The 27,797-nt window shown below is 47.1% G+C and overlaps 3 protein-coding genes across 3 annotated transcripts in view; 2 read left to right on the top strand and 1 right to left on the bottom strand.

Moving 5' to 3' along the window:
- The window catches only part of ACLY (ATP citrate lyase), a 50,077-nt gene extending 48,447 nt beyond the window's left edge, over positions 1-1,630 (top strand). The window contains 1 exon segment of the mRNA XM_049781637.1: positions 652-1,630. Coding sequence (XP_049637594.1) covers positions 652-746 — 95 coding nt within the window. The 3' untranslated portion in view covers positions 747-1,630.
- Positions 1,631-3,665: 2,035 nt separating this feature from the next.
- KLHL11 (kelch like family member 11) lies at positions 3,666-13,270 on the top strand. The gene is given in 5 exon segments (XM_049779152.1): positions 3,666-3,915; positions 3,918-4,012; positions 4,015-4,134; positions 4,136-4,194; positions 11,140-13,270. Coding segments are annotated over 5 exon segments (2,106 nt in total). The 3' UTR covers positions 12,722-13,270.
- Positions 13,271-16,625: 3,355 nt separating this feature from the next.
- Positions 16,626-27,791, bottom strand: KLHL10 (kelch like family member 10). Its single transcript, XM_049779358.1, has 5 exons — positions 27,598-27,791; positions 21,720-22,209; positions 18,926-19,543; positions 17,407-17,556; positions 16,626-17,000 (listed from the first exon to the last, which is right to left on the bottom strand). The coding sequence occupies exons 1-5, from the start codon at positions 27,789-27,791 to the stop codon at positions 16,626-16,628; spliced, it is 1,827 nt and encodes a 608-aa protein (XP_049635315.1).
- Between the last annotated feature and the right edge of the window lie 6 nt (positions 27,792-27,797).

The following is a 27,797-nucleotide window of genomic DNA, read 5'->3' as shown; positions in this document are numbered from 1 at the left end:
TTTTTGGGCCACACCCGTTGACACTTGTTACTCCTGGTTATGCACTCAGAAATCACTCCTGGCTTGGGAGACCATATGGCACACCAGGGGATCGAACTGTGGTCGGGGATCAAACCTTGGTCTGTCCCAGGCTAGCACACACAAGGCAGATGCCTTACTGCTAGGGCCACCGTTCTGGTCCCAAGGGACTTAATTCTCATTTCTTTTTAACTCCTTTTGGGGGGGTCACATCCGGTGGCAGCGCTCAGGGGTTACTTCTGGCTCTGCGCTCAGAAATCTCTCTTGGCAGTCTTCGGGGAACCATATGGGATGCTGGGAATCGAACACTTGGTCCGCCTTGGGTTGGCTATGTGCAAGGCAAATACCCTACCACTGTGCTATATAGTTCCAGCCCCTGTAACTTACTTTATTGTTTTACAAAGATTTGCCTTCCTTATTCTCTACCACTCCATAAACTTTAACAAAATCACCACCAAAAGATAATAAGTTACTGCAGGGTCAAAGCCAGGTAGGGTACTTGTCCTTACTTGTTCCCTGAGGTTCAGCAGGAGTGATCCCTGTGTGAAAAACCAAGAATAGTAAACCTTGCCATACTTCTGGATATGGCAAAACAAAAACAATCAAGACAAGGTAACTTTTGTTCCATTTTAGGGCACTATCTTGATCAGAAGAGGCTGAAGCAGGGGCTGTATCGTCACCCATGGGATGATATTTCCTATGTTCTTCCGGAACACATGAGCATGTAACATCGAGGAATCCTTCGGTCAAGGAAAGACACAACCCACTCCCGTTGGACCCTCTGGCATTGGAGCTTGCTCTAGGATGGGCCTGGAACGGAAACAGCCACAGGGTCCAGCCATTGAAGACCAACCCACAGGCTAGCACTGTTCAGTCCACTTGGTGAAGCTTCATATTTTTTTTTTATAAGCATAGAAATCAAAACTAAGCCAATACTTGTGACATTTGCTCCGCTACCTGCTGTATTTATTATCTGGAAGCATCTAAGCATTGTCAGACTAGTGTTTTTCCTCCTTATAGGGTGTCATGAGGTTGCTTTCTTTTTTTTTTTCCTTTAGTTAAAAAAAAAGTTATTTTTTTCCCTTGAAGGGAATGAAACTTTTACGACCTCCAAAATATTACGCATTTTAAGTACTCTACATTTTGTTTTTCCACTTCCCGTTCTTCCTTCTGTAACATGAAGAACATTGTATTAATCTGATTTTAAAGAATCTTCTTTTTTGTATGTCATGTGTTAAGGATTTGTTGGCTATCCCCCTAAAGTGTTCCACATTGCAGAACAAAGTCTGCTTTTGTCAGGGGAGAGGGGCCATTGTACCCTTAGCCACTGTCACAGATATGTGGAGTAGTAATTTAAAATGTAAAAGTTGTAACATACATGTTTAAAATGAAAAAAAAATGCAAAGCAAAAAGCTGTGAAATGTCTTGTGTCTTATGTTCTCTGTATTTATGCAACTGACTTGTCTGTTACCGATATGGGGGTCCAAGGACTCATCTCCAGCCAGTTTGCATCTATAACCTACAAAGATTCTGGGCAGCTTCCACCTCAGTCTCTTTCTCTGTATTACCATAGTTTGGTTTAAATAAACTATATAGTAACAATGAGAACATACTGCTGTCTCCTGGTCTCTATATCCTTCTACAGTGGTCCTTGAAATGTATTTTCTAGTAGTGTCATCATGTTCAGGTCTTTTACTGTCCAGCCTCATCAAAACCAAAATTGGGGGCCCAGAGAGATAGCACAGCGGCGTTTGCCTTGCAAGCAGCCCATCCAGGACCAAAAGTGGTTGGTTCGAATCCCGGTGTCTCATATGGTCCCCCATGCCTGCCAGGAGCTATTTCTGAGCAGACAGCCAGGAGTAACCCCTGAGCAACCGCCAGGTGTGACCCCCCCAAAACAAACAAACAAACAAAATTGGGCTGGGAGGTAGCCCAAAAGAGTGGAGTGCCGGTCTTGCTTGCTTTGGGGCCTGCGTGGACTTCGTTTGGTCCTCTGGCCACATTGTTCTCAACCTTCTAGGTCCCAACACTTGCTGAACAAGTTGTGAAAGTATCAATTGGCTTGCCCCATCAACAAAACCCGATATCAAAACAAAACATTGCCTTTTAATTCTGTATCTCTCCTTTCTCAGCAAGTGGGTACCAAAATTCCCAACAGTCATTCTTTTTTGTTTGTTTTGTTTTTGGGTCACACCTGGTGTTATTCAAGGGTTACTCCTGGCTCTTACTCAGAAATCGCCCTTGGCAGGCTTGGGGGACCTTATGGGAGGGATGCCAGGAATCTGAACCGTGGTCTGTCCTGGGTTAGCTGTGTGTAAGGCAAATGCCCCACCACTGTGCTATCACTAAGAGCTGTCAGATCGTATTGCTTTTTTTTTTTCCCCTGTTTTTTTGGGCCACACCCAGCAGTGCTCAGGGCTCACTCCTGGCCCTGCACTGTGGGATCGCTCCTGGTGGGCCTTTTGAAACTCTCTGTGATGCCAAGGTTTGAACCTGGGTCTTGACTGCACGCACAGCACCACCACCTCTGTGATGCCAGGTTTGAACTTCTTGACTGCACGCACAGCAAGCACACCACCCTCAGGTTGATTTTCTGTTGAATCGGTCAGTGCCCCACCTTTTCTCCTTAAGTCCTTTCTCCACCAACCACCAGTGATTTCTTTTTAATACATCAATGGAGCCACTCCCTTTCCAAAATTGGTTGTATGAATCTCTGACATTCTAAAAGGAAACGGTAACTGGGTCCATCCATCACTATGCAGGGCCCTCATCACTCACCACCAACAACCTCCAAGATAGAGTTTCTCTGTGTCTCAAAAAGATAAAACTATATCACAAATAAGTAACTGCTTTTCCTTAGAAGAGGGGATACGTGCTATCTTTTCCCTGTGAAACTAATTTTTCACTCCAAAGCCCTTTCAAATCGTCCAGTGAAAATCCTGTGAGTTTGGGGGCCTGAGAGATAGCATGGAGGTAAGGCATTTATTTGCCTTGATTGCAGAAGGATGGTGGTTCGAATCCCGGCATCCCATAGGGTCCAGGAGCGATTTCTGATCTTAAAGCCTAGAGTAACCCCTGAGCGCTGACGGGTGTGACCCAAAAGCCAAAAAAGAAAAAAAAAGTTCTAGGAGTTTTGTTTTACAAAAAGGTCAGGATGGGGCCCGGAGAGATAGCACAGCGGTATTTGCCTTGCAAGCAGCAGATCCAGGACCAAAGGTGGTTGGTTCGATTCCCGGTGTCCCATATGGGTCCCCCGTGCCTGCCAGGAGTAACTTCTGAGCATCGCCGGGTGTGCCCAAAAACCAAAAAAAAAAAAGTCAGGATGAAGGCTCTACCTCCTAGGGATAGGAAACCAGGCCCCTGGGGATGCTGAGATGGGAGGGCCTGGGAAGCCCGGTCCAGGGAAGGGCAGAAATCAACACTCCCAGCAGGTGAGAGTGGCCAAAAAAAAAAAAAAAAAAAAACTGCCGCTGCATCTGCGCGTGCGCACTCCCGGGCCCCGTGCGACCACGCCCACCGGTCGCCTGGGGCACGCCCACCGCCCCCTCCGGGCCACGCCCTCGCTCCCAGCATCCCTCTGTGTCGCAGCAGCCGGGCCGGCGGCGGTTCGGCGGTTCGGAGGCGGAGGCGGCGGCGGCGGCGTCAAGATGGCGGCGGCGGCGGTGGCGGCGGCGGCCGCGGCGGCCGCGGCGGCGTCCCTGCAGGTGCTGGAGATGGAGAGCATGGAGACGCCGCCGCCGGGCCCGCGGGCTGGCGGCCGAGGCGCGGGCCTGGCGGGGGGCTCGGCGGGCCCGGAGGCGGGCGGCGGCGAGCCGGGCCCCGAGGCGGAGGACTTCGAGTGCAGCAGCCACTGCTCGGAGCTGTCGTGGCGGCAGAACGAGCAGCGGCGCCAGGGCCTCTCTGCGACATCACGCTCAGCTTCGGCGCGCGGGGCGGCCGCGAGTTCCGCGCGCACCGCTCGGTGCTGGCTGCCGCCACCGAGTACTTCACGCCCTGCTGCTGTCGGGCCAGTTCTCCGAGTCGCGCTCGGGCCAGCGGTGGATATATGCGCAGTGGAGCGCCGAGAGCCGGGGCCCGAGCCCGACACGGGTCGAGGCCGTCATCCAGTACATGTACAACCGGCCGCATCCGCGTCAGCACCGGCAGCGTGCACGAGGTCCTGGAGCTGGCCGACAGGTAGGCGGGACGGGACCCCGGCACCGGCTCGGAGCCTCTCTCCCCCCCCCTAAGCAGGAGAAAGGCTCGGACCCCCAGGGGGACCCTGCTGTGGTGGACAAGAGTGGGGTAGGCCGGCCCGGCTGGTCTGGGGGTGATCATCTCACACACAACACAGCCCCCCCCATCACCATCTCATCTCCATCTCCCACCGGCTCCCCAACCCCCCTGCGCAGGAGAAAGGCTCGGACCCGAGTTCGTTCAGCGACCCCGAGGGGGCACCCCGTGGTTGTTGGACAAGAGGGGGCGGGCCAGACCGGCTGGTATGGGGGTAAACAACACACACACACACACACACACACACACCAACACATCTCATCTCCATCTCCCACCGGCTCCCAACCCCCTGCGCAGGAGAAAGGCTCGGACCCGAGTTCGTTCAGCGACCCTGAGGGGCACCCCGTGGTTGTGGACTAGAGGGGGAGGCTGGCCCCACTGGTATGGGGGTGATCATCACATACACACACACACACCCCAACACCATCTCATCTCCTCTTCCATCTGCTCTCGGACCCCCCCAGCAGGAGAAAGGCTCGGACCCGAGTTCCTTCATGACCCCCAGGGGGACCCTGCCAGTTGTGACAAGAGGGGGGGAGGCCGCCCGGCTTTTTCTGGGTGGTAGATCATCACATTCCCACACCCCATCACCATCTCCATCTCCCACCGGCTCCCCCTACTCCCTGCGCAGGAGAAAGGCTCGGACCCGAGTTCGTTCAGTGCGACCCCGGAAGGGCACTCAGTGGTTGTGGACAAGAGGGGGAGGCCAGACTGGCTGGTATGGGGGTCATCATCACATACACAAACACACCCCAACACCATCTCATCTCATCTCTTCCATCTGCTCTCGGACCCCCCCCGAGCAGGAGAAAGGCTCGGACCCGAGTTCGTTCAGTGACCCCGAGGGGGACCCTGCTGTTGTGGACAAGAGGGGGGAGGCCGGCCCCGGCTGATCTGGGGTGGTCATCACATTCACACAAACCCCATCACCATCTCATCTCCTCTTCCATCTGCTCTCGAACCCCCCCCCCCCAGCAGGGAAAAAGGCTTCGGACCCAGATTCGTTCAGCGACCCCGGAGGGGCACTCCGTGGTTGTGGACAAGAGGGGGGAGGCCAGACCGGCTGTTATGGGGGTGATCATCCTCACACACACGACAAACCCACACACAACAGACACGCCACAACACCAATCTCATCTCCTCTTCCATCTGCTCTCGAACCCCCTGCGCAGGAGAAAGGCTCGGACCCCAGGTTCGTTCAAGGGACCTTCAACCCAAGGGGGGACCCCACGGTTGTGGACAAGAGGGGAGGCCTGGTGTGGGGCAACACACACACACCCCAACACCATCTCATCTCCATCTCCCACCGGGCTCCCCAACCCCCTGCGTCAGGACCCGAGTTCATTTCAGCAACCCCAAGGGGGACAAGAGGGGAGGGCCTGCTGTGGTGTCAACACCACAACACACCCAACACCGTCTCATCTCCTCTCCCACTTGCTCCCAAACTCCCTGCGCTGGAGAAAGGCTCAGACCCCAGTTCATTCAGGGGACTCACCCGCGGGGAGCAAGAGGGGAGGCCGAGTGTGGGGGCGCAACCACACACCCCAACACCATCTCCTCTCCTCTCCCAGTCGGCTCCCCAACCCCCTGCGCAGGAGAAAGGCTGTGCCCGAGTTCATTCAGGGCTGGATGCGGAGGCCCAAGGGCTTGGGCTGGGGGGGTGGGGCTGGGAGGTGCAATCGCCCAACGGCTGGACCTCGTGGAGCCCGAGCAAACGAACATTCCAGGCTTCCAGGTGGGGAACATCCTATCCAGTCCCTTAGGCAGATCCCACGTGAGCTTTGAGATCTGAAAAAAAAATTTTTCCAACCACTTGTCCTTCTGCATGCGAGGCAGAACGCCCTCCCTCCATGCTATCTCTCCGGGCTCTGAAAAATAACATTTTGAGGCCAGCTGGGGACGGACCCCAGGGTGAGAGGAGCTCGGTGTGGGACCTGAGAAGGAAGGGATGGTGGGTGCGGGATTGCGGAGTTGGGGTTGCGCCGTGGGGAAAGAGATGTTTCGTTTGTGTGTTTTTAAATATTTAATTTGAACAGTCTCTTGGGTACCTCGGGGAAATAGGTTGTGCATAAGGGGCAGGAGGAGGGATGGATGGGATGCCCAGGGGGTGAACTAGTAGTTGGGAGATGGAGAGGACGCAACCCACCACCACACCACCCATTTGTCGGACTTTTGGATCTGCCCACTAGACTTAAGTTTGTGCTCTGAGTGAGATGGGAGGTTGGGAGGTTCAGTGAGCGGAGGAGGGTTGCATGCTGCTGAAGAAAGAAGGAGGGGTGTGCTCTGGCTGCAGATGAGAGATGAGACAGGTAAAGAGATTGGATTTAAAGAGAAACTTGCGTTCGCCTTGCATGCAGAAGGACGTTGGTTCGAAATCCTGAATCCCCAGAGCCTGCCAGGGGCGATTTCTGAGCGTAGAGCCAGGAATAACCCCTGAGCGTTGCCGGATGTGACCCAAAAACCAAAAAAAAAAAAAAAAAAAGGGAAATTTGGGGTTGAAGAAATAGTACAGCAGGGAAGGGCACTTGTCTTTGCCCTTTCGAAGCCCTTTGAACTATCTCCCCAGCCCAACAGGTAGCGTTTGTTTTGTTTTGTTTTTCTTGTGGGGGGATTGAATCTGCACTTCCAGTGCTCTAGTCCTTTGAGCATTGGATAGTTTTTTTTTTTTTTTTTTTTTTTTTTTTTTTTTTTTGGGTTTTGGGCCACAACCCGGTGACGCTCAGGGGTTACTCCTGGCTATGCGCTCAGAAGTCGCTCCTGGCTTGGGGGGACCATATGGGACGCCGGGGGGATCGAACCGCGGTCCGTCTCCTAGGCTAGCGCAGGTAAGGCAGGCACCTTACCTCCAGCGCCAACCAACCGCCCGGCCCCACGAGCATTGGATAGTTTTATAAACCCAAGTAATGGGAAGATGTTGTAAATTTGCTTGTTTAGAGGAAGAGAAAGGCTGGAGGAAAGCAAGCTTGTGCAGAAGATTAGAGGTTGTTGGGTTTGTTGTTTTATTTTTGATTCAAGTATCTGAGAAGGCAATTGGATATAAGAACACCGGAAAATAGAGGCTAGGAGGAAATTGTAGATGGTAATTAAAGCTTTGGGACTAGATAAAATTACTTAGAAGGACTAAACCTAGGGTAGTCCAAAATATTAAAAGAAGAACCTACAAAGGAGTGAGGTTTGAGGGGGCTAGCCAGTTTGGCAGTAAGAGAGTGACTGATACTTTGGCTAGAGTGGGAGTCAGTTAAGTCTTATAAAAAGGATCAGAAAATGATGTAAAGGGCCCAGAGAGATAGCACAGCGGCGTTTGCCTTGCAAGAAGCCAATCCAAGACCAAAGGTGATTGGTTCGAATCCCAGTGTCCCATAAGGTGCCTGCCAGGAGCTATTTCTGAGCAGACTGCCAGGAGTAACCCCTGAGCCCACGGGGTGTGGCCCAAAAACAAAAACTCTTCTTCCCCTCCCCCCCCCCAAAAAAAGAAGAGAAATGATGCACATAGAAGAAGTGTTTGGGCATCAGTCAAGACAATCTTCCCTGCTCCTTGCTTCTTAAGATAGAAAGTTCTAGAGCGGGGCCTGGAGAGATAGCACTTGCATTTGCCTTGCAAGCAACTACCAAAGGTAGGTTGGTTTGAATCCCGGTGTCCCATATGGGTCCCCCCGTGCCTGCCAGGAGCTATTTCTGAGCAGACAGCCAGGAGTAACCCCTGAGCACTGCCGGGTGTGGCCCAAAAACCAAAAAAAGAAAAAGAAAAAAAAAAAAGAAAGTTCTAGAGCATATTTGTTTGCTGATGAAAAAGGAATCAATAGAAGAGGAGGGTGAGGAGGATGTTTTTGCAGCAGACCTTGAAATTGAGATAGCAGAGTGATAGAAGCCACATTAAATATGGAAACGGTGGGCCCAGAGAGATAGCACAGCAGTGTTTGCCTTGCAAGCAGCCGATCCAGGACCAAAGGTGGTTGGTTCTAATCCCGGTGTCCCATATAGTCCCCCGTGCCTGCCAGGAGCTATTTCTGAGCAGACAGCCAGGAGTAACCCTTGAGCACAGCCAGGTGTGACCCCAAAAAAAAAAAAAAATTATGGAAACGGCTGTGGAGCTGGCTCTATGGACTGAAGTGTGGTCCCCTATCCCCACTGGCAGCAGCCTTAGGCCAGGAGTAGACTGAGTACCACTGGGTGTGGCGCAGAAACAATGAAACTAAACTAAACAAAAGGCGAACATGGAAAAATTGAGCTGGTAATGCTCAACTGCCTGTGGAAGCCTGGCAGGCCTGTTGGGTGGTGGGCAGGCGGACAAAATTCCGCCTGATTGCTTTGCTTCTATTATTTCAGAGCTGGAGGCTGGGTCAGACATGCCTCCTGGGTGTGCCAGGCACCAGGATTGAAAATGAATAGAAAGCTGGAAAGATAGTTTCAAGTGCTGAGCACAGCTTTTGTGTGGGAAGCCCGGGTTACACTGAAGTTATGTTTGCTGTGTCACAGACATAAATTTTTCAGACTTTTCCCTGCTTTGCTGTTGAGCTGGGTTTGAGTTGAGAACAGTCCAGGCAATTTGGGAGGAGGGGGTTGGCCTCACCCTCCAGTGCTCGGGTTACTCCTGGCTCTGCACTCTGGGAATTATTCTTGATGGTGCTTGGGAGACCATACTGGCTGACCAATCCGGGTCAGCCGGTTGCAAGGCAGGTACATGATGTACTATCGCTCCAGCCCCTAACTTAGTTACTTAGTTGATTGAAGAGAAAATGTGTTTTGAAAGGGCTAGGAGTAGGCTGTGTTGTCTGAGTCTATACCTGCTCAAGTGCTTGTAGAGTGGGGTTTCTCCCCATAGTGTGGCTTTTCCCAAGCACTCTTACAGTTTCAGGGTCAGTCCTTGCAGTGCCTGAGGGACCATGTAAGCTGGAGCTCCCTAACCCAGATCATCTACTTTAAGCTCTTCTCTCTTGTTGTTTTTGGGTCATACCCCGGGGGTGCACAAGTGTTATTCCTGACTCTGTCCGGGACTCACTCCTCCTGGCAGGCTCAAGGGACCTTATGGGATGCCAGGGATTGAATCTGGGTCAGCTACATGTAAGGCAAATGCCATACCTGCTCTTTTCATTGGTCTGTCCCTCTTAGGGCTTCCAAGCAGCATTTTGTGTGAAGTACTGTTTTAAGTGCTCCACACCCTGACATCTTATTCCTCAGCTCTGAGGCAAAAATCCCTCCCCCTACAAATCCCACCCAGGCCCCTAGTATACCACTCCTTACTACCTTGCAGGGCAGGTAAGAAGATCCTCAGGAAGTGCTAAGTGCAGTATTCCTCACATAGCAGATGTTTCCCCTGTGATAACTATTTTTGTAACACAGGGTTTCCAGGCACGTTTCTAAGGGAATTACCTGCTTGATAAAAATAGGGTTTCCCCATATCAGACAGCTCTGAATTGAGTGATGGGGTAAAGATGTTGGAACCACTAGGTTCCAGTTTGTTTGCTGGAACCTTTCCTGAGAGGGGTGAAGGGAGAAGCTGCCTTTCCGTCTTTATACACAGTGTTCAGAGAGTTATTGAATACCGTAATTGTAAAGCAAAATGCAAAATGCGGTGACTCTTTACATCATAGTTTTATTTTGTTTATGGCAACACCCAGCAGTGTTTTTTTTAATGTTGTTGATTTTTGGGCCACACCCAGGGCAGTGCTCAGAGATCACTCCTGGTGGGTTCTGGTGACCACATGGGATGCTGAGGTTCTAACCCAGGTCAGCTGTGTTCAAGGCAAATGCTATACCCACTGTACTATCCTTCCCACCCCAACTTGGGGCTCTGCACTCAGGGAATCCTCCTGGCAGTGGAATTTAGTGTACCATACATGGTTCTAAGGTAGAACCTGGGTTGGATTGCATGCAAGGCACGTATCCTTCCCACTGTACTATCTCTCTGTCCTTGGTGCTGGCACAGACCACCAGTGGCTCACACATGAATGTGGCTTAACACAAATTAAATGCCAGAGTCAACATGTTAAGGTCCTCAATTCTGTGGACTTACTTTTATTTTTTATGTTTGGGGCAATACCTGGTGGTGCTCTGGGATTATTCCTGGAGGTCCTCAGGGTGCCAGGGATTGAACCAGGGTCAGCTGCATGCAAGGCAAGTGCCTTATCCTCCTATCATCTCTGACCTTGGACCTCTTCTTTTTATTTATCTAAACAAAACAAAACAAAACAAGAAACAACCTGGGGCCAGAGTGAAAGCACAAGCACACAGCCATCCTGGATTTGATCCCTGGCAGCCCATATGGTCCCCAAAATACCACCAAGAAGAATTTCTGAGTGCAGAACCAGGAGTAACTCCATAGCAGCTCTGGGTGTGACACAAAAACAAAACACAAAAACCAAACAGCAAAATGTCTCAATTTGTGGGGTTTGGGTTGGATTGGTTTTTTCAGCCATATTTGGGCTTATTCCTGATTCTGCACTCAGGATTACTCCTGGTAGACTTGGAACCATATGGGAGTCCGAGGATCAAAATTGAGTCAGCCACATGCAAAGCAAGAGCCCTTCCCACTGTACTATGCTATCTCTGGTTCAAAAAAATTTCAATTTAGATTGTTTAGATCTTTTTTTTTTTTTTTGGTGTGTGGAGGGGAGTGTTGGGCTATACCTGGTAATATTTAAGGTGTAAGTTATACTTTTGGTTCTGTACTCAGGGCTTATTCCTGGTTGGCTCTGGGGACCATATGAAATGCCAGGAATGAAAGCCTGGTTAACTGTGTACCTGGCAAGCACCCTACCCTAGTACTCAAGACCCTAGTTCAGATCCTCTTAAAGTGAAACACAGACAGTAAAATGAAAGTTGATCCTTCTTCTCTTTCTTGATTTTTAGGTTCTTATTAATTCGTTTGAAAGAATTCTGTGGAGAATTTCTCAAGAAAAAGCTTCACCTGTCTAATTGTGTAGCCATTCACAGCTTAGCTCACATGTATACCCTGAGCCAGCTTGCTCTGAAAGCTGCCGACATGATACGGAGAAATTTCCACAAAGTCATTCAGGATGAGGAATTTTACACTTTGCCTTTCCATCTCATTCGAGACTGGCTATCGGACTTGGAAATCACGGTTGACTCCGAAGAGGTTCTGTTTGAAACCGTTTTGAAGTGGGTTCAGAGAAATGCCGAAGAGAGAGAACGATACTTTGAAGAACTTTTCAAACTGCTCCGATTATCCCAAATGAAACCTACTTACCTGACTCGGCATGTCAAGCCAGAGAGGCTTGTGGCCAACAACGAAGTGTGTGTCAAGTTGGTGTCTGACGCAGTGGAGAGGCATGCTCTGCGAGCTGAGAACATTCAGTCTGGCACATTCCAGCTTCCTGCTTCTCACATCTCCTTATTACCTCGCTATGGGCAGAACATGGACGTGATCATGGTTATCGGTGGCGTGTCGGAGGGAGGGGACTATTTGAGTGAGTGTGTGGGCTATTTTGTCGATGAGGACCGGTGGGTCAACCTTCCTCACATTCACAACCACCTCGACGGGCATGCTGTTGCCATCACAGAATCCTACGTGTACGTTGCTGGATCCATGGAGCCAGGGTTTGCCAAAACGGTGGAAAGGTACAACCCAAACTTGAATACGTGGGAACATGTGTGCAGTCTGATGACAAGAAAACATTCTTTTGGGCTAACAGAAGTCAAAGGGAAGCTCTATAGCATTGGTGGACATGGCAACTTTAGTCCTGGCTTCAAAGATGTAACTGTGTATAATCCAGAACTTGATAAGTGGCATAACTTGGAATCGGCGCCAAAGATCCTTCGCGATGTCAAAGCCCTGGCCATCGAAGATCGGTTCGTGTACATTGCTGCTCGCACTCCTGTCGACCGGGACACTGAAGATGGATTAAAAGCTGTGATCACTTGCTATGACACAGAGACTCGCCAGTGGCAGGATGTGGAATCGCTGCCTCTCATTGACAATTACTGCTTTTTCCAAATGTCGGTGGTCAATTCCAACTTCTACCAGACGGCCTCGTGCTGTCCCAAGAGCTACTCCTTAGAAAACGAAGAGGCCGTCAGAAAAATTACTAGCCAGGTTTCTGATGAGATCCTCGAGAGCTTACCACCCGAAGTCCTCAGCATCGAAGGAGCCGCCATCTGCTACTACAAAGATGACGTTTTCATTATCGGAGGCTGGAAAAACAGTGACGATATCGACAAGCAGTATCGGAAGGAAGCCTACCGCTACTGTGCAGAAAGAAAGCGGTGGATGCTGCTGCCTCCCATGCCACAGCCTCGCTGTAGGGCCACGGCTTGCCATGTGAGAATCCCGTACCGGTACTTGCACGGCACACAGAGATATCCGATGCCTCAGAACTTGATGTGGCAGAAGGACCGCATTAGACAGATGCAAGAAATTCACCGGCACGCCCTAAACATGCGGCGAGTGCCCAGCTCTCAGATTGAATGCTAGGTTCTCTGGTTCTCTGTAGCTTCCACAGTTACACCTGTCCGGTGAGGCTGACGCTGTCCAGACTGTTATTTGAAAAAGTATGTCAATAACTTATTTTGTACCTGAATGGCTTATTACCCTCTGTAAAGGAAATGTAGTTCAAAGATGAAGACTGGGGAAACTGGTAGTTTTTGTTAGCTTGCAGTCTTTGTCTCTGGTTTTTATGTGCTAGCTACTAAGATCTTATTAAAGACAAGTGGAAAAACCCGGTGTAGTAACTTGGCTGTTTTTCTGCCAACAAATTAGAACTCTTATCATATGGACTTAGGTGTTGAACTTGCTTTAAAGCACCGTTTTTATTTGCACATTTACTTCAATGCCTCTTTTTTTTCATTTGTTTCCTGACTGGTTGTTTGAGACGAGAGCAGAATTTTTGCATTGAGCCCCCATCTGCAGGAGGTGTGTGCAATAGTGAGGCTGAGATTTGAAAGTAAAAGCACAATATTTCAGCAAGATGATTTCAGAATGTTTGCATTGATGTGTTATATTGATTGAAAATTCTGTTTTCTTTCTCAGTGAGCTTGCTCTCTGCCAATTTAATTTCTCTAGCAGCTAGGTTACAGACTAAGCCATCGACTGAGCTGGTGGTAGTTGGCAGAAGTATTGATCTTTAAGTGATGAAGAATATAAAGAAAGTTATATATGTGAATTTGTCTCTAAGGAAAATAAAAAGTATTACTGTAGACTTAAGAAATCAGAAACATTAAAAAATTGAGAGTTAATTTCAGGAGTTTTAGGCTTACTTGAGAAGATACCGAGTGTAAATAATGCCTATGACAATCAGTACTTGATGCCTTCGACTTTAAATTTGTGCTCTAATCAAATGCATATTGTATAGAAATCCCTTCCTAAAATCAGCTTCCAGTTGACTTTGGGAAGTAACAATTTAGAAGAAAGGTTGCTAAAGAGAAGACATTTCTCAGCTCTGACTCTTGAAAATATTTCCAGTGTCCTAGATTTTTATTGAAACTTGCCAGAGCCTAGAATACCAAATTTCATGTATCATCATCATTATTATGGCTCTTCAGTTTTTATCCTAGAGTGGTTTTTTTTTTGTTTTGTTTTGTTTTTGTTTTTTATGTTGATGTAGATGTATTCTGATTGTCTTTCATGAGCTTTTCTACAAGTTAGCTCTCAGGTTGGCTCTTCAGCATGGATCTCCTGCTCTACGGATTCGCAGTGTGGACCCAATATGGTGTTGATCTTTGTTTTGAAATGTCTTTACCTCCTTAGAGTACCATTCTAGAAGTTGTGTTTCTCTTTTGTCCATTATCAATAACTTTAGTTGTCCCAGTCATCGAGAAAAAAAAAGCACAACTAGGAATTATGGCTCTCAGTCTTTAGCCCTTGGATTTTATACTGAGAACCAGATGAGATTTCTAAATTCACATTCTTGTCAAGGACAAAATGTTTCGGTAAATGTGTTGGAAACCTGCTTAAAAACCATTGTCGACTGGTTGTGGGTGGTGGGAGATGAGAGACTGAGGTTCTTTCTCGAGATGAGTATGTCTTAGTCTTCCCTTCTGCTGCCAGTTTCTCAATTTCCACTTACTTGTGGCTACAAATTACTTGAATAAAAGCCATTTGGATTCTGAGAATTGCTTGTTCCTAGTTGGGAGAGTTCTATGCAAGAAGAGGTGATTGAATGATGTGTTTATTTTTCTAATAGACTCAGCTATCAAACGTTTTCTTAGTGGTGGTGTAACAATTCCTAGAGCTCTCGTAGGGACCCGCAGTTTTTCTCTCCGAGGGTGTTACTCTTAATCTGCAGATTTAGGTGTGATCTGGTTTTGAAAACGTGATTGAAATTGTTGTTTTCTTAACTCAGCAGGCAGCCTAGACCATGGCTGGAAGGAAAAGGGTAAGTCCTGCCTTGCATGATGACAGTGTGTGAGGGTTCCTGGCTATTGAGTTTCTAATTTTCATATTTGAATTCACATGAATGATTTTTACATCAATAACTTATACTTCAGAAATAGCCTAACTAACTTGTTAATGAGGAAAGAAACCAGATTTGCTTAAATCTGTTCAAGGCTGACATTCTGAAATTCTAAACTGGAAATGAGCTCTTGGAGTACTTGGAAAGAAGCTAATTATGATAAGTAGCCAAAAATGAATCTTTGGGGCCAGGGGAGAAGGGATTCTTTTCTAGAGAAAACTTCCAAAGATTGTGTTTGGTAGTTTAAATAAAGCTTTAAAAAGACAACCAAATGTATATTTAAGCAAACTTCTGCTTTGTGGAAGGAAAAGAGAAGAAATTGATTATACCAAACAGGAACTGAACATAATTTTAAGTGAGGTTACTCTATCTTCTCATATCCTTTGACAATGTTGATCCCACCATAATAAGAATGTCAGTCATGAGCTTGGTATTTAAGTAATACATCACACTTGCAGTTGTTTGCATGATTAGTCTTGTGTATCTTGATACCCAACTTTGCTTTTGCTGTGCCAACAAAAATATTTTGCTCAGAAACAGATCTTTAAATTCATTGAATCATTTGTCTTGATCATTTGGTTTTGAATAGTGTTTTTGAATCAAAAAATGTTTTTTTTTTCCTTTAAACACTAACTTTTAAAAAACACAGAACAGAAGCTGAAAAAGATGTTGTGGAAGATTTGCTTGTTTTTGTATTTTAAACTGCTTCTGGTAAGACAGTTTTCATTCCAGTACCCACTTTCTTCTCTTCATATTTCTTAACGAGTGTGGATTGTGGGGTGTGTTTTAACTCTCTCATTCTCTGCTTCTTAATTCTAATATCAACAATACGGTAGGTAGACAGATAAGCTAAATTGAGTATTTTAGTTACCTGACCTAATACTTATAACTAAAGGGTCTTTATTTGTACTTTTGTCAATGTAAGCTCTATAAAATCTCTTGGCCATGTTTATATATTTTGAGCATATAACAAAATTGTGAAACAAGTTCTCTATTTACACTAGGAAAGTAGGGTGCTTGTAACTTGTCACTTAATTATAGAATATCTGACAAACAATTCAGTGGTTAAACATTTTGACACAGGTCATTACTCCAGTCTGTTACTTTCATAAGAATAGCCCTTTTCTGGCTCTGTTATAATGCTTACATTATAAGTATTCTGGTTACTGGAAACAAAACAGCTCATAGCTGAGTGATGTAATACAATAACATAATGTAGCAGCCATTTTATTTCAAGAACTTTGAATTAGAGCCAAATAACTGCTCTTCTGTGATTACCTGTAAAGGGCTTTTGTCTTACTCTGTCTGCACATTACCCCGAATGTCTTAATTGAAGCCCTTACAAAGAGCACTTGTTAGCTTAGTCCTCCCGCATAATGCCACTGGTGAAGTCGTGCTTGCTACTTATTTGAAGATCTTTTGATACGTGTGCTAGGTTTTATGGAGTTATTTGTGAAACATACTTAGTTCAAGTTGACATATTAGGTCTTTTTGGCTAGCCGTATCCAAACCACTCCGCCCGACCAAAAGTCTGCTGCTCTTGGATGTCCCTCTGTAAGTCAGAGGAGCCATAGAATTCAGGACACTTTGAGACTTTACTTTGTACAATCGCTTGTTTTATGTTTTTAAAGCTATCTTGTTCTGTGTTAAAGCAACTAATGGTCTCAGTGAACGTTTTAAATAAACTTATTTCTTTAGATTTGGTTTATACTGTGTGTTTTCTTTTTTTTTTTGTTTCATTATAAATTATGCACTGTTAAATATAATTACTTCTTTCTTTCCTCTTACTCCCTCTTTAATCCAACCCTTGCCTCCCTTAAGTTGAACATTTTCCAGTACTCTTCCAAGTTTAAACACTGCATTTATTTAAAAAAAAAAAGAATTAATTCTTATTGCTTAGACCTTTTATTAGCTAAATGAAGAGGCTCATACAGGTAGGGTACTTGTCGAAGCGGAGTACTTTACTTCATCTCGCAGTGCTAATCCTGTGAAGTTGTCCCGTCTAGCTGCATATTCCCCAACATTGGCCAACCCTGGTACCACACAGCAGCTGAGAGCACTGCGGTATATGCTCATATCATGAGCATCATACCACTCGTCGGTCTTCTCATCATAGCACTCAACATTAAAAGTGGTGGTAAAGCCATTAAAGCCCCCCACCACAAACAAGAGGTCATCTACCACCTCTATGCCAAAATTGCTCCGAGGATTAAACATTGTGGGGATTGTGCGCCAGGTATTAGCCACTGGGCTGTAGGCTTCTGCACTCCTAAGTCGATTAGCCCCATCAAAACCGCCTACCTGTGGACAACAAAGGAGAAACATGGTCTACTGGGTGTTTTGGGGAGGTGGTTTTTTTTGTTTGTTTGTTTCTTGAGCTACACTTGGTGATACTCAGAAGTTATTACTGGCTCTGTTTTCAGGAATCAATCCTGGCAGGCTTAGGGAACCATATTGGGATGTGTCAGGGACTGAATCCAGGTCTGTCAAATGCAAAGCAATTAACCTCCCCACTGTACTTATCACTTTGGTCCTACATAGTCAACTGTTAGCCATCGCTTCCGTTCATGGAGAAGGTTTGCTTTGCAGGGTGTGTGCCTTGCAAATTCACATCTCCCTCTTAGAGTAGGAAAAGCTTTTCAAGTGTTTACCCGTCCTGTTTGCTAATAGAAAGCAAGCAAGCTGTGATGGTGCAAGGTCAGCTCACCGCATATACGTGTTCTCCATAAGCAATTACACCTATTCCACTCCTCCTGCTTCGCATGGGTGCTATGACTGTCCACTGGTTGCTTTCTGTGTTGTACACTTCTGCTGTAAACAGGCATTCATTTCCATTAAACCCACCACATATGTAGACCTGTGTGAAGAAGATCTCAAGATGATTAAAATTGTTACTTCGATGTGAAGGAACTATATATGGGGAGGTGGTATGATTTGGATTAGTTTGTACAGGGGTATATTTTTTTCCATATGTGCACACTTTGGTTTTGGTCCCTGCTCAGACGTGGTGCAAGAGTGTTCTGAGGGTCACTCATGGTCATTAGTAGGATTCTGTGTTGCCCAGGAATGGAACCTAGGCCTCCTGCAAAGCATGCATATCTCTCTAGTCTGTTTCTTTGTTTTATTTTATTTGGTTTTGGGGCCATACCCAGTGGTGCTCAGGGTTACTCCTTGCTCTCTCACTTCTCAGGGGACCATTTATAGTGCTTGGGATGGAACCAGATATCTATGCAAGGCAAGTACCTTAATCACTCTAGTTACTATTCAGTTCATGACCTATATTGCTTTATTTTATTTTATTTATTTTGGTTTTGGGGTCACACCCGGCGGTGCTCAGGGGTTACTCCTGGCTGTCTGCTCAGAAATAGCTCCTGGCAGGCAAGGGGGACCATATGGGACGCCGGGATTCGAACCAACCACCTTTGGTCCTGGGTCGGCTGCTTGCAAGGCAAACGCCACTGTGCTATCTCTCCGGGTCCTTTTATTTATTTATTTATTTTTGGTTTTTGGGTCACACCCGGCAGTGCTCAGGGGTTACTCCTGGCTCCACGCTCAGAAATCACTCCTGGCATGCTCGGGAGACCATATGGGATGCCGGGATTCGAATCCATGACCTTCTGCATGAAAGGCGAACGCCTTACCTCCATGCTATCTCTCCGGCCTGACCTATATTGCTTTTTAACAAGTAAAATTTAGTTACTAGAGGTGAAAGGATAGAACAGCAGGTAGGGCATTTGCCTTGCAAGCTGCCAACTTGGGTTCATTCCATATGGTTTCTTTCCCAAACCTGCCAGGAGTAAGCCCTAAGCATCACCAGGTATGGCCCCAAAATAAAACAACAAAATTGTTAGTTACCAAGATCCCAAGGTCATTATTTTATTTGAGGTAAGAATACTGCAAAACAAGTATTAGCACTGCTCTTTTCTTCCTCCTCCCTTTTCCCCCCAAAGAGCATTTTTCTAGGCATGTCTGTCCTTTTGCCCCTGCCCAGCACAGCCCACACCAGGTTTGGTGTTTTTTTTTTTTGTTTGGTTTTAGTTTTGGTTTTGGGGTCACACCCGGAGGCACTTGGGTTACTCCTGGCTCTGCGCTAAGAAATCGCTCCTGGCAGCCTCGGGGGGACCATATGGGATGCTGGGATTCAAACCACCACCTGGATTGGCTGTGTGCAAGGCAAACACCCTACCACTGTGCAATCTCTCTGGCCCCTCACACTAGGTTCTTACCTTTCCATAGAGTGTTGTGGCACTGGCATCACTCCTCTGTTCATGCATGGGGGCAATGAGTGTCCATTGATTGGTCTCTGGCTCATAACGTTCAGCAGTGTTGAGACGTACATAGCCGTCAAATCCTCCCATGGCATAAATGAAGTTGCTGAGGACTGTTACGCTGACATAGCAACGTCTGGAGTGCATGGGTGCCACCTGGTGCCACGTTTTCTTAACAGGGTCAAAACGCTTAACACTATTGAAATAGTCTACACTATCGAACCCCCCAATGATATAAACATAACCTTTCAAATAGGCTGCCCCGTGATAGGCACGGGGACTCTCTTCCTCACAAGTGACGTTCACCCATCTGTCTGCCCGAGCATCATATGCCTCAATGGCATTGGTAGGGCTCCCACCACTCCAGCCACCAATTGCAAATAGGATGGCATAGGGCAAGCGGGGCCGGGTAAGTGGGTTGGTGAAGTCAGAATTAGAGGGTCCATTCATGTTGAGGTCGTACATGGCCTTTAGGGCATTGATGATGACTGGCTTGCATTCCTCGCTGTCTTTGACATAATCATTCATCTTAACATTGTTCATGAAGTACTCAGCATGCATTAGGGCTAGACGAACCTAAGACAGAAATACAGAATGTCATTCAGATGAGGTGAAAGTCCCCAGAAAACCCTTATCCTGAACCCTCAATGGCCTTTGAATGGCAGTGAGGTCCCCTGAGCACTGCCAGGAGTAATTCTTGTGCATTTTTGGCTGTGCCCATACACTCTCCAAAAAGATATGGGTTAGGCAGGGGCCAGAGGTAGCAAAGGGAGTAAGGCCTTTCTTGCATGCTGTGAACCCGAGTACAATCCCCAGCACCACATACAGTCCCCCAAGCATTGCATGGAACGGTCCCTAAATACTGTTGGGCATAATCCACAAACAACTTCAGGAAGGAGGGACCGGAGAGGGGACTGGAGTCATAGTGCAGCCAGTAGACCTCTTGCCTTGCAAGTGGCCATCTTGGGTTCAATCCCCAGCATCCCATATGTCTCCCCAAGCACTGCCAGGAATAAATTTATTTTTTTTTTTGGCTTTTCGGGCCCCACCGGTTAGATTCTCAGGGGTTACTTCTGGCTTCGCACTCAGAAATTACCCCTGGCTTGGGACCATATGGGACGCCGGGGGATCGAACCGTGGTCCTTTCCTTGGCTATGGCTTGCAAGGTAGACATCTTACCTCTAGCGCCACCTCGCCAGCCCCCAGGAATAATTCTTGAGTCCAAAACCAGAAGTAAACTCTTGAGTGTCAATACAAAGCCAAACCCAGGAAATTGTGGCCAAGGAAGTAGTACAAAGGTTAGGGTGTATATCTTGCATGTGATTGACTCTCATTCGAAACCTAGCACCACATGGTACCCCAAGCATCATGGGTGTATCCCTGGAGATTCTTGAGCATGGCTGGGGGTGATCCTGATGTTCCCAGACACTGCAGGGCCTGAATGTCCTCTATCCTTGATCCCTAGCACAGAATCTCTTGCCTGGTTATTACAAGGTGAGACCTGAAGATTCAGAGCACTGTTTGGGAGGGCTTCTCTCTCCTCCCTCCCACTCACACAAATTTACTCTGCTATAACTTTTACAGTCCCAGAGATCAAATCCAGGGCCTCTCACATGCAGGGCACTTGTCTTGCTTGCTTCGGACCTGGGTTTGATCCCCAGAACCCCAGATGATCCTGACCACGGAGCTAGAAGTGATCCCAGCACCACCAAATAAGACATCAATATGCAATGAGTGGTGAGGTTTGGGCTCAACGGTTGTTCCTGGAGGTACTTGCAAGACCGGGATCATGCAGTTTTCGGGAACAAGGTCTCCATTCCTGTGCAGAGCATGCACTGTAGCCCTTTGAGCTATTTCTCTGGCCTCTACAACTCAGTTTATATAGTTATGTTTAGGAAGTGGGATACATTTAGATACAGAGTAGCTACATAGAAGGCAGGCACCTCAACTGGTCATAGGTTAGCTCATTCTTTGCTCAGTTGGCAGTATTGAGATTAGGAAAAAGTAGTGGTAATTATTCATTGAATATCTATGAATAGAGTGATTATTCATTACGTAGATCCTGGGGCCGGAGAGATAGCACAGTGGTAGGGCGTTTGCCTTGCATGCGGCTGACCTAGGAGACACTCGGTTTGATTCCCGGCATCCCATCACCTGCCAGGGGCGATTTCTCAGTGCCGAATCAGGAGTAACCCCTGAGCACTGCTGGGTGTGGCCCAATAACCAATCAATAAATAAAGTTTAAAAAAAAAGTACGTCCCTAAACATAAAACACAAATTAGCACCAACTACCTAAAGTTGTGGGTAATGCACAGGTTTTGGTCAGTTGACTAACTTCTACCTTGGGCTTGGGGAAGCACACAGGGTGCAAAGGGTGAAAGGAAGACAATGGCGCCAGAGCGATAGTACAGCAAGTAAGGCATTTGCCTTCCACGTGGCCGACCAGGTGATTCAGTCCCCAGCATTCCGTATGCCCCCTGAGCACTGCCAGGAGTAATCCCTGAATGCAGAACCAGAAATAAGCTCTGAGCACAGCCAGATGTGGCCCAAAACAAAACAAGGATAGGATGGGCAGGAAGAACTAACAACATCAAAAGGAAAGAAAGGCGCCAAGTTCCAGAAACTAGATGCTTTCTAGGTGCTTGGTTAGAAGTAAATCCGACTGAACTCTCAGAACTGGAGACAATCCCTCTGGGACAAAGGAAACCATAGTGCCCCGTGAAGCCTCCACAAGCGAATAACTAAACTTGACCTTGGGAAGCAAAACTGAAATATGCTGTTTCCTATTTGGGGGATCATGAGAAATCCATTTTAAAATGGCCTCAAATACAGCATCTTCTTGTTTGACGTTGAGTTCATCTTTCTCAATGATATCCTTCAGTTCAGTGACTGAGAGCTCTAAAAACTCGGCGGAGACTTTCACCATCTCTTCAAAGTTGTGCAAAATGAACATGTAGGCTTTCTGTCTCAGCTCAGGACAGTAGTAGTAGTCTGTGAACTTGCAGATACCGATACAGTTATCCAAACACAACTCTGACTTGAGGAACTCACAGCAGCCCCTGACAATGCCCATGATGTTAAACTGGTCTGCAGCAGCGAGCAGCTTCTCCACATTGTCAGGTGTGATGGGGACGGTCCGGGTGTACGCGTATTCAATAATTAGCTTCATCATGTCGGGGGAAATGCCAGGAATGTTATAGACCTTCTTTTCAGTGTTGTTCCAGCCACTTGTAAATAAGGCTCTGGAAAAGAAAGAAACTTGCAGTCACCCAAAAGTTTCTCAATTGCATTCTGCTACTTTCCTTGAGAGCTTGGAAATATCAGGCTGGAGAAATAGTACTGCAGAAGGTAGGGCACTTGCCTTGCCTGCGGCCAAACCAGGTTCAATCCCTGGCACCCTATATAGTCCCCTAAACCCTTCCAGGAGTGATCAGGGGGTTGAGAGCCAAAAGCAAGCCCTGAGCCCAACCAAGTATGCCCTCAGCCCCCAAAGTAAAGAAAGAGTACAGATAATTTTCCAAAACACAGAGACAATTCCCCCAATGGAAATAAATGGCATGTGAAGGCAATGGGGTGGGGCAGGAAGGCTGCTACAGGCCATGGGCAAGAGACTCTTCCCAAGGTCTTGCATGTTGTTCACTCCCACACTTTTTCATCCTGAGAAAGAGGGCGTCTTTTGTCTTTTTTCTTTTCTTTTCTTTTCTTTTCCTTTTTTTTGGTTTTTGGGCCACGCCTGGTGGAACTTAGGGGTTACTCCTGGCTGTCTGCTCAGAAATAGCTCCTGGCAGGCACGGGGGACCATATGGGACACCGGGATTCGAACCAACCACCTTTGGTCCGGGATGGGCTGCTTGCAAGGCAAACGCCACTGTGCTATCTCTCCGGGCCCAGAGGACGTCTTTTTCTCATTGAGGAAAAAAATAACAATGAAGGTCTGAGGAAGCAACTCCGGTGCCTCCTAGCCAAATACAGGCCCACAAAGACCACCTATCTTAATGGAGGGAAGGAAAGTCAAAGTGAGACACCCTGAAACTGTGCTGTTCTGAATGTTCGTGCCACTGGAATAAAGTACATGCCTCGACTCCAAGGGGTCCCATCTGAGTCCTGACATTGTATGCCTGCCCCCCGAAAACTGCTGGGTGTAGTCCTCAACAATGGTGATAAAAAAGAGGGGCCAGAGAGATAGCACAAAAGTAGGCCATTTGCTTTGCACACAGCCGACCAGGGGTTTGCTGACCTGGATTGGATTCTCAGCTTCCCACATGGTCCCCCGAACCTGCCAGGAGTGATTTCTGAGCGCAGAGCCAGGAATAACCCCTGAGTACAACTGGGTGTAGCCCAAAAAAACAGAAAAAAAAAAAACTGTGACAAAAAGATTATATATAATAGTATTGTCCTGGGCCAGATAGTACAATGGGTAGGGAGTCTGCCTTGCATACAGATGACCTGGGTTCATCTATATTGATATCCAATATAGTCCCCCGCAATCCTGCTAGGAGTAATTTCTGAACACAGAGCCAAGAGTAACCCCTGAGCACCACCGGGTGAGGCCCAAAAGCCAAACAAAACAAAACCAAAAAGCAAATACTATTGTCCACAGGCTGATAGCACAGGCGATAGGACATTTGCCACCATGCGGCCGACTTGGGTTGAAACCTGGCATTCCACATGGTCCCCCAAGCTGGCCAGGAGTAATTTCTGAGTGCAGAACTAGGAGTAATCACTGAGTGCCACTTGGTGTGTCCCCTCTAAAAAACAGTATCGTCCAGGGGCCGGAGAGATAGCACAGCAGTTGAGTTTTTGCTTGTATGCAGCTGATCCAGGAGGAACGGTGGTTCGAATCCCAGCATCCCATATGGTCCCCCGTGCCCCAGCCAGGAGCAATTTCTGAGTGCAGAGCCAGGAGTAACCTTTGAGTGCCGCTAGGTGTGAACCCAAAACAAACAAACAAAAAATAGTATCGTCCAACGCATCTCCAGAATTGCAAATGCCCTAAACGCTGTGCTATCACTCCAGCTCCTGAATCTGGTAACATTTTTACCATTCGTTTTTACGGTCTTTGTTTAAATGACTACCATCTCTTGATTAGATTATTGGAAGTTACCCCATAACTAATCTCACACATCTGTCCTTTTGTTGGGGTATTAATTCAAGTTCCAAAGACAGAACACTTGAGAGACCTGGGTCTGGAAGCAAATATCAATGTAAGAAATAATCCACACACAATAAGAGGTGAAATGCATTCAGGAGTTCTAACATGTAAGCCTTCAGTTCCTAAGAAGCAGGAAGTTCAGTGGGAAGTCCAGAAACAAAAGAGCATTTTCCTGAAACCCCAGGGTTTTTACTAGGAAGAATCAGACAACACTCAGAGGTGGAGAATAAGCTGTCTAAAGACCAATCCAAGGCACAAAAGATGTTTCCAATCATTGGGCAACAATGCATATACTGAGTGGGATGGGATTCGATTAATCCTACACTGGAGGGGGTTAATTTGGGCCACAGTTGGCTTACTCCTAGCTCTGTGCTCTGGAGTCACTGCTTCTGGTGCTCAGGGAATCATATGTAGTGCCAGGGACTGAGCCCAGGTCAGCTTTGTGCAAGGCAAGCACCAAAACCCCCTTACTATCACTCGGGTTCCCTGACCATCCTTTATAAAATTGCCACCATTACTTATTATTTCCCTTTTGTTGTATTTTTCCTCTCACAGTTAATGTTTTGATGACATATAATATTTATGCCTAATTCCTATATTTGGTAAACTTTCTGAGGATGGGAACATTTCTGTCCTTTGTCATTGCTTTAATTTCCAGTAACCAGAATAGTGTCTGCCACAAAATAGATATTCAAGAATCAATAACTGAGAAGACCAGTTAATACAGTGGGAAGGATGCTTGCCTTGTACGTGGCTGACCCAGGTTTGATCCTTGGCACTTCATTTGTTCCCCCAGTACCACCAGAAGTAATTCTTTTTTTTTTTTTTTTTTTGGTTTTTGGGTCACACCCAGCAGTTCTTAGGGGTTACTCCTGGCTCTACACTCAGAAATTGTTCCTGGCAGGCTCGGGGGACTACATGGAATACCAGGATTCAAACCACTGTCCTTCTGCATGCAAGGCAAACACCCTACTACCTCCATGCTATCTCTTCGGCCCCAGTAATTCTTGATCATAGAGTCAGAAGTAACCCCTGAGCATTGCTGGTGCTTAAACAAAAAAGAAATGATTGGGACCGAGAGATAGTATAGCGGTTAGGCCACTTGCCTTGTACACAGCAGATCTGGGTTCAATCCATGGCATACCAGATGGTCCCCCCAGCACCAGGAGTGATTTCTGAGTGCAGAGCCAGGAACCCCTAAGTATTGCTGAGTGTGTCCCCCCCAAAAAATAAATAGGGGATAAATAGATATTTTAGTAGATAAAGTGCTGCTTTGCACAAAGCTGACCTGAGTTTAATAGCCAGCATACCACATGGTCTCCCAAGCCTGCCAAAAGAGATCCCTGAGCAGAGTCAAGAATAAGTTCTGGGCCCGGAGAGATAGCACAGCGGTGTTTGCCTTGCAAGCAGCCAATCCAGGACCTAAGGTGGTTGGTTCAAATCCAGGTGTCCCATATGATTCCCCCCGTGCCTGCCAGGAGCTATTTCTGAGCAGACAGCCAGAAGTAACCCCTGAGCATCACCGGGTGTGGCCCAAAAACCAAAAAAAAAAAAAAAAAAGAATAAGTTCTGAACATAACCACCAAGTCAATCAATAAATAAATGACTGATAGGAACTCGGGCTGGCGCAGTGGCAAAGTTAAGGCCTTGCCAGTGAGTTTGATATCCAGCGCCCCCTGCAGGTGGGGAGAGTGAAGTACCCCAGAAAGCAGCATCACCAGTGTGTGAAGACTTGACCACTACAAGTATGCAACTCCCCCAACAAACACATGTGCAAGCACCACAAATTAATCACAGCAACAACAAAAATGGAAAGGGAACCAATTGTGGGGGCACTCTGCAGTACATGGGGCCTCTTCTGGTGATGCTTGAGGGAGTATGAAATACTGAGAATCAAACTCAGGGCTCCTGCAGGCAGAGCAAGCAGTCCAAACCCTCTGGAGCCATCGGCCAGCCCAGGGGAATCAATTTAAAAATAATAAAGAAAAAGGAACTATGATACCACAATTAATTACTGGGTCCTACTACTAGCTAGGGATTACCTAAGTTGTCGAATAAGACAGAAGTCCCTGCTGTAATATTTATTTTTGCTTCCTTTTTCTCAGAGATTTGTATGCATATAGGCTCTAAGTGGGGACTGGGGAGATAGTACAGCAGGTAGGGTGCTTGCCTTGCATTTAGCTGACCCAAGTTCAATCCCTGGTAGCTCATGTGGTCGGTCCCCTGAGCCTGCCAAGAGTGATTCCTGAGTGCAGTACCAGGATAACCCCTGAGCACTGCTATATTTCTTTTCTAAGCAGGGACCTACAAACCTCTCAATCCTTTTATTTTTATGTTATCCTCTGCCCCCAGCTAAGAATATTATTATATTATTTTTTTAGAGCCAGAGAGGTAAGTCACTTGCCTTGCAACCAAACCTGACCTGAGTTTGATTCCAGGCATCCCATATGACCCACCAAACCCTGTCAAAAGTGATTCCTGTGTACAAGAATAAGCCCTGAGCACTACTGGGCTAACCAAAACAACCCAAAACAACAAAAAAGACATTTGGTGACACCTAGAAATGCAAATGCATTGTAATGTCACAGTCTACACATGTCATTGGAATCCAGCCTTGCAATTGTCTATGTGACTGAATGTCATCTATGTGACATAGATGGGGGTGTCTTGTGACAGGGACTGGACGGGGTGAAAATATGTGGAAGTTGATCTTTTGGAGGTTCTGCTCTAAGTCTAGATGAATGAGCATTTTATTTATTTATTTATTTATTTATTTATTTATTTATTTGGTTTTTGGGCCACACCCGGCGGTGCTCAGGGGTGACTCCTGGCTGTCTGCTCAGAAATAGCTCCTGGCAGGCACGGGGGGCTATATGGGACACCGGGATTCGAACCAACCACCTTTGGTCCTGGATCGGCTGCTTGCAAGGCAAACACCGCTGTGCTATCTCTCTGGGCCCTGAATGGGCATTTTAAACAATAACTGGGACACATTTTTCTAGGGACTGATGATTACCCAAACATTTTTAGCTCAGGAACAAGTTATGTTCAACAGTTCAAGGCCTTCTGTTTCTTGGGTTGGTTACAGGATTTGGGCCCCAACTCCTGTTTTCTTTTAAATACTATCATGGCCTTTCCCCCCTTCACAATCCCTCCTTCCAGCTTGTTCACCACCCTGTTTACGGGTGCATCTATGGGGAGAGGAGCACTGGGGTGGCAAAAGTGGCACGGTCTTTAGGCTAAGAAGAAAATCCTGAGATGGGGCCAACCTTCCCAAAGGATGGTTTAGGCAAGAATTCAAGAAAGAAGTGGAGAATTAGAAGAGGCTCTCTAGGCCGAAAGGGTGCCTCTTGAGAGGGCCAAGGAGCCAAGAGCTCAAGGCTCTGGCAGGGTCTCTGGGCCGGAAACACAAAACAACCCTCATGTCTCCAAGTGGGCCCATTGCCCCCGTGGGCTTCCTTCGGCAACCCTGGTATACCTAAAGTAGGAACTGCAGCTACAGAGGATGTTCTTGTGGGCATTGAACTCAAAGCCATTGACCTTGATGACCACGTCGCAGAGCTTGCCCTCTAGCCTAAGCTCGTTGAAGATCTCACAGGTCATCGCGCTCATCTTCCGCTCCATATGAGGCTGGTGGAAACGGGTGGAGGCCGCTGTGCTCTCCATCTCCATGGCACC

This window comes from Suncus etruscus, chromosome 1 (assembly GCF_024139225.1).
Source record: "Suncus etruscus isolate mSunEtr1 chromosome 1, mSunEtr1.pri.cur, whole genome shotgun sequence".
Lineage (NCBI taxonomy): Eukaryota > Metazoa > Chordata > Mammalia > Eulipotyphla > Soricidae > Suncus > Suncus etruscus.
The sequence above is the reverse complement of the archived record's forward strand: the minus strand, read 5'-3'. Positions and strand labels throughout refer to the sequence as shown.

Coding starts and splice junctions, on each gene's coding strand:
- KLHL10 (XM_049779358.1), bottom strand. CDS start 27,791: ATGGAGATGGAGAGCACAGCGGCCTCCACCCGTTTCCACCAGCCTCAT. Junction 22,210..27,597: donor AGCTGCAGTTCCTACTTTAG/GTATACCAGGGT, acceptor TTTCTTTTCCAG/AGCCTTATTTACAAGTGGCT. Junction 17,557..18,925: donor CCACAACACTCTATGGAAAG/GTAAGAACCTAG, acceptor TTCTTCACACAG/GTCTACATATGTGGTGGGTT.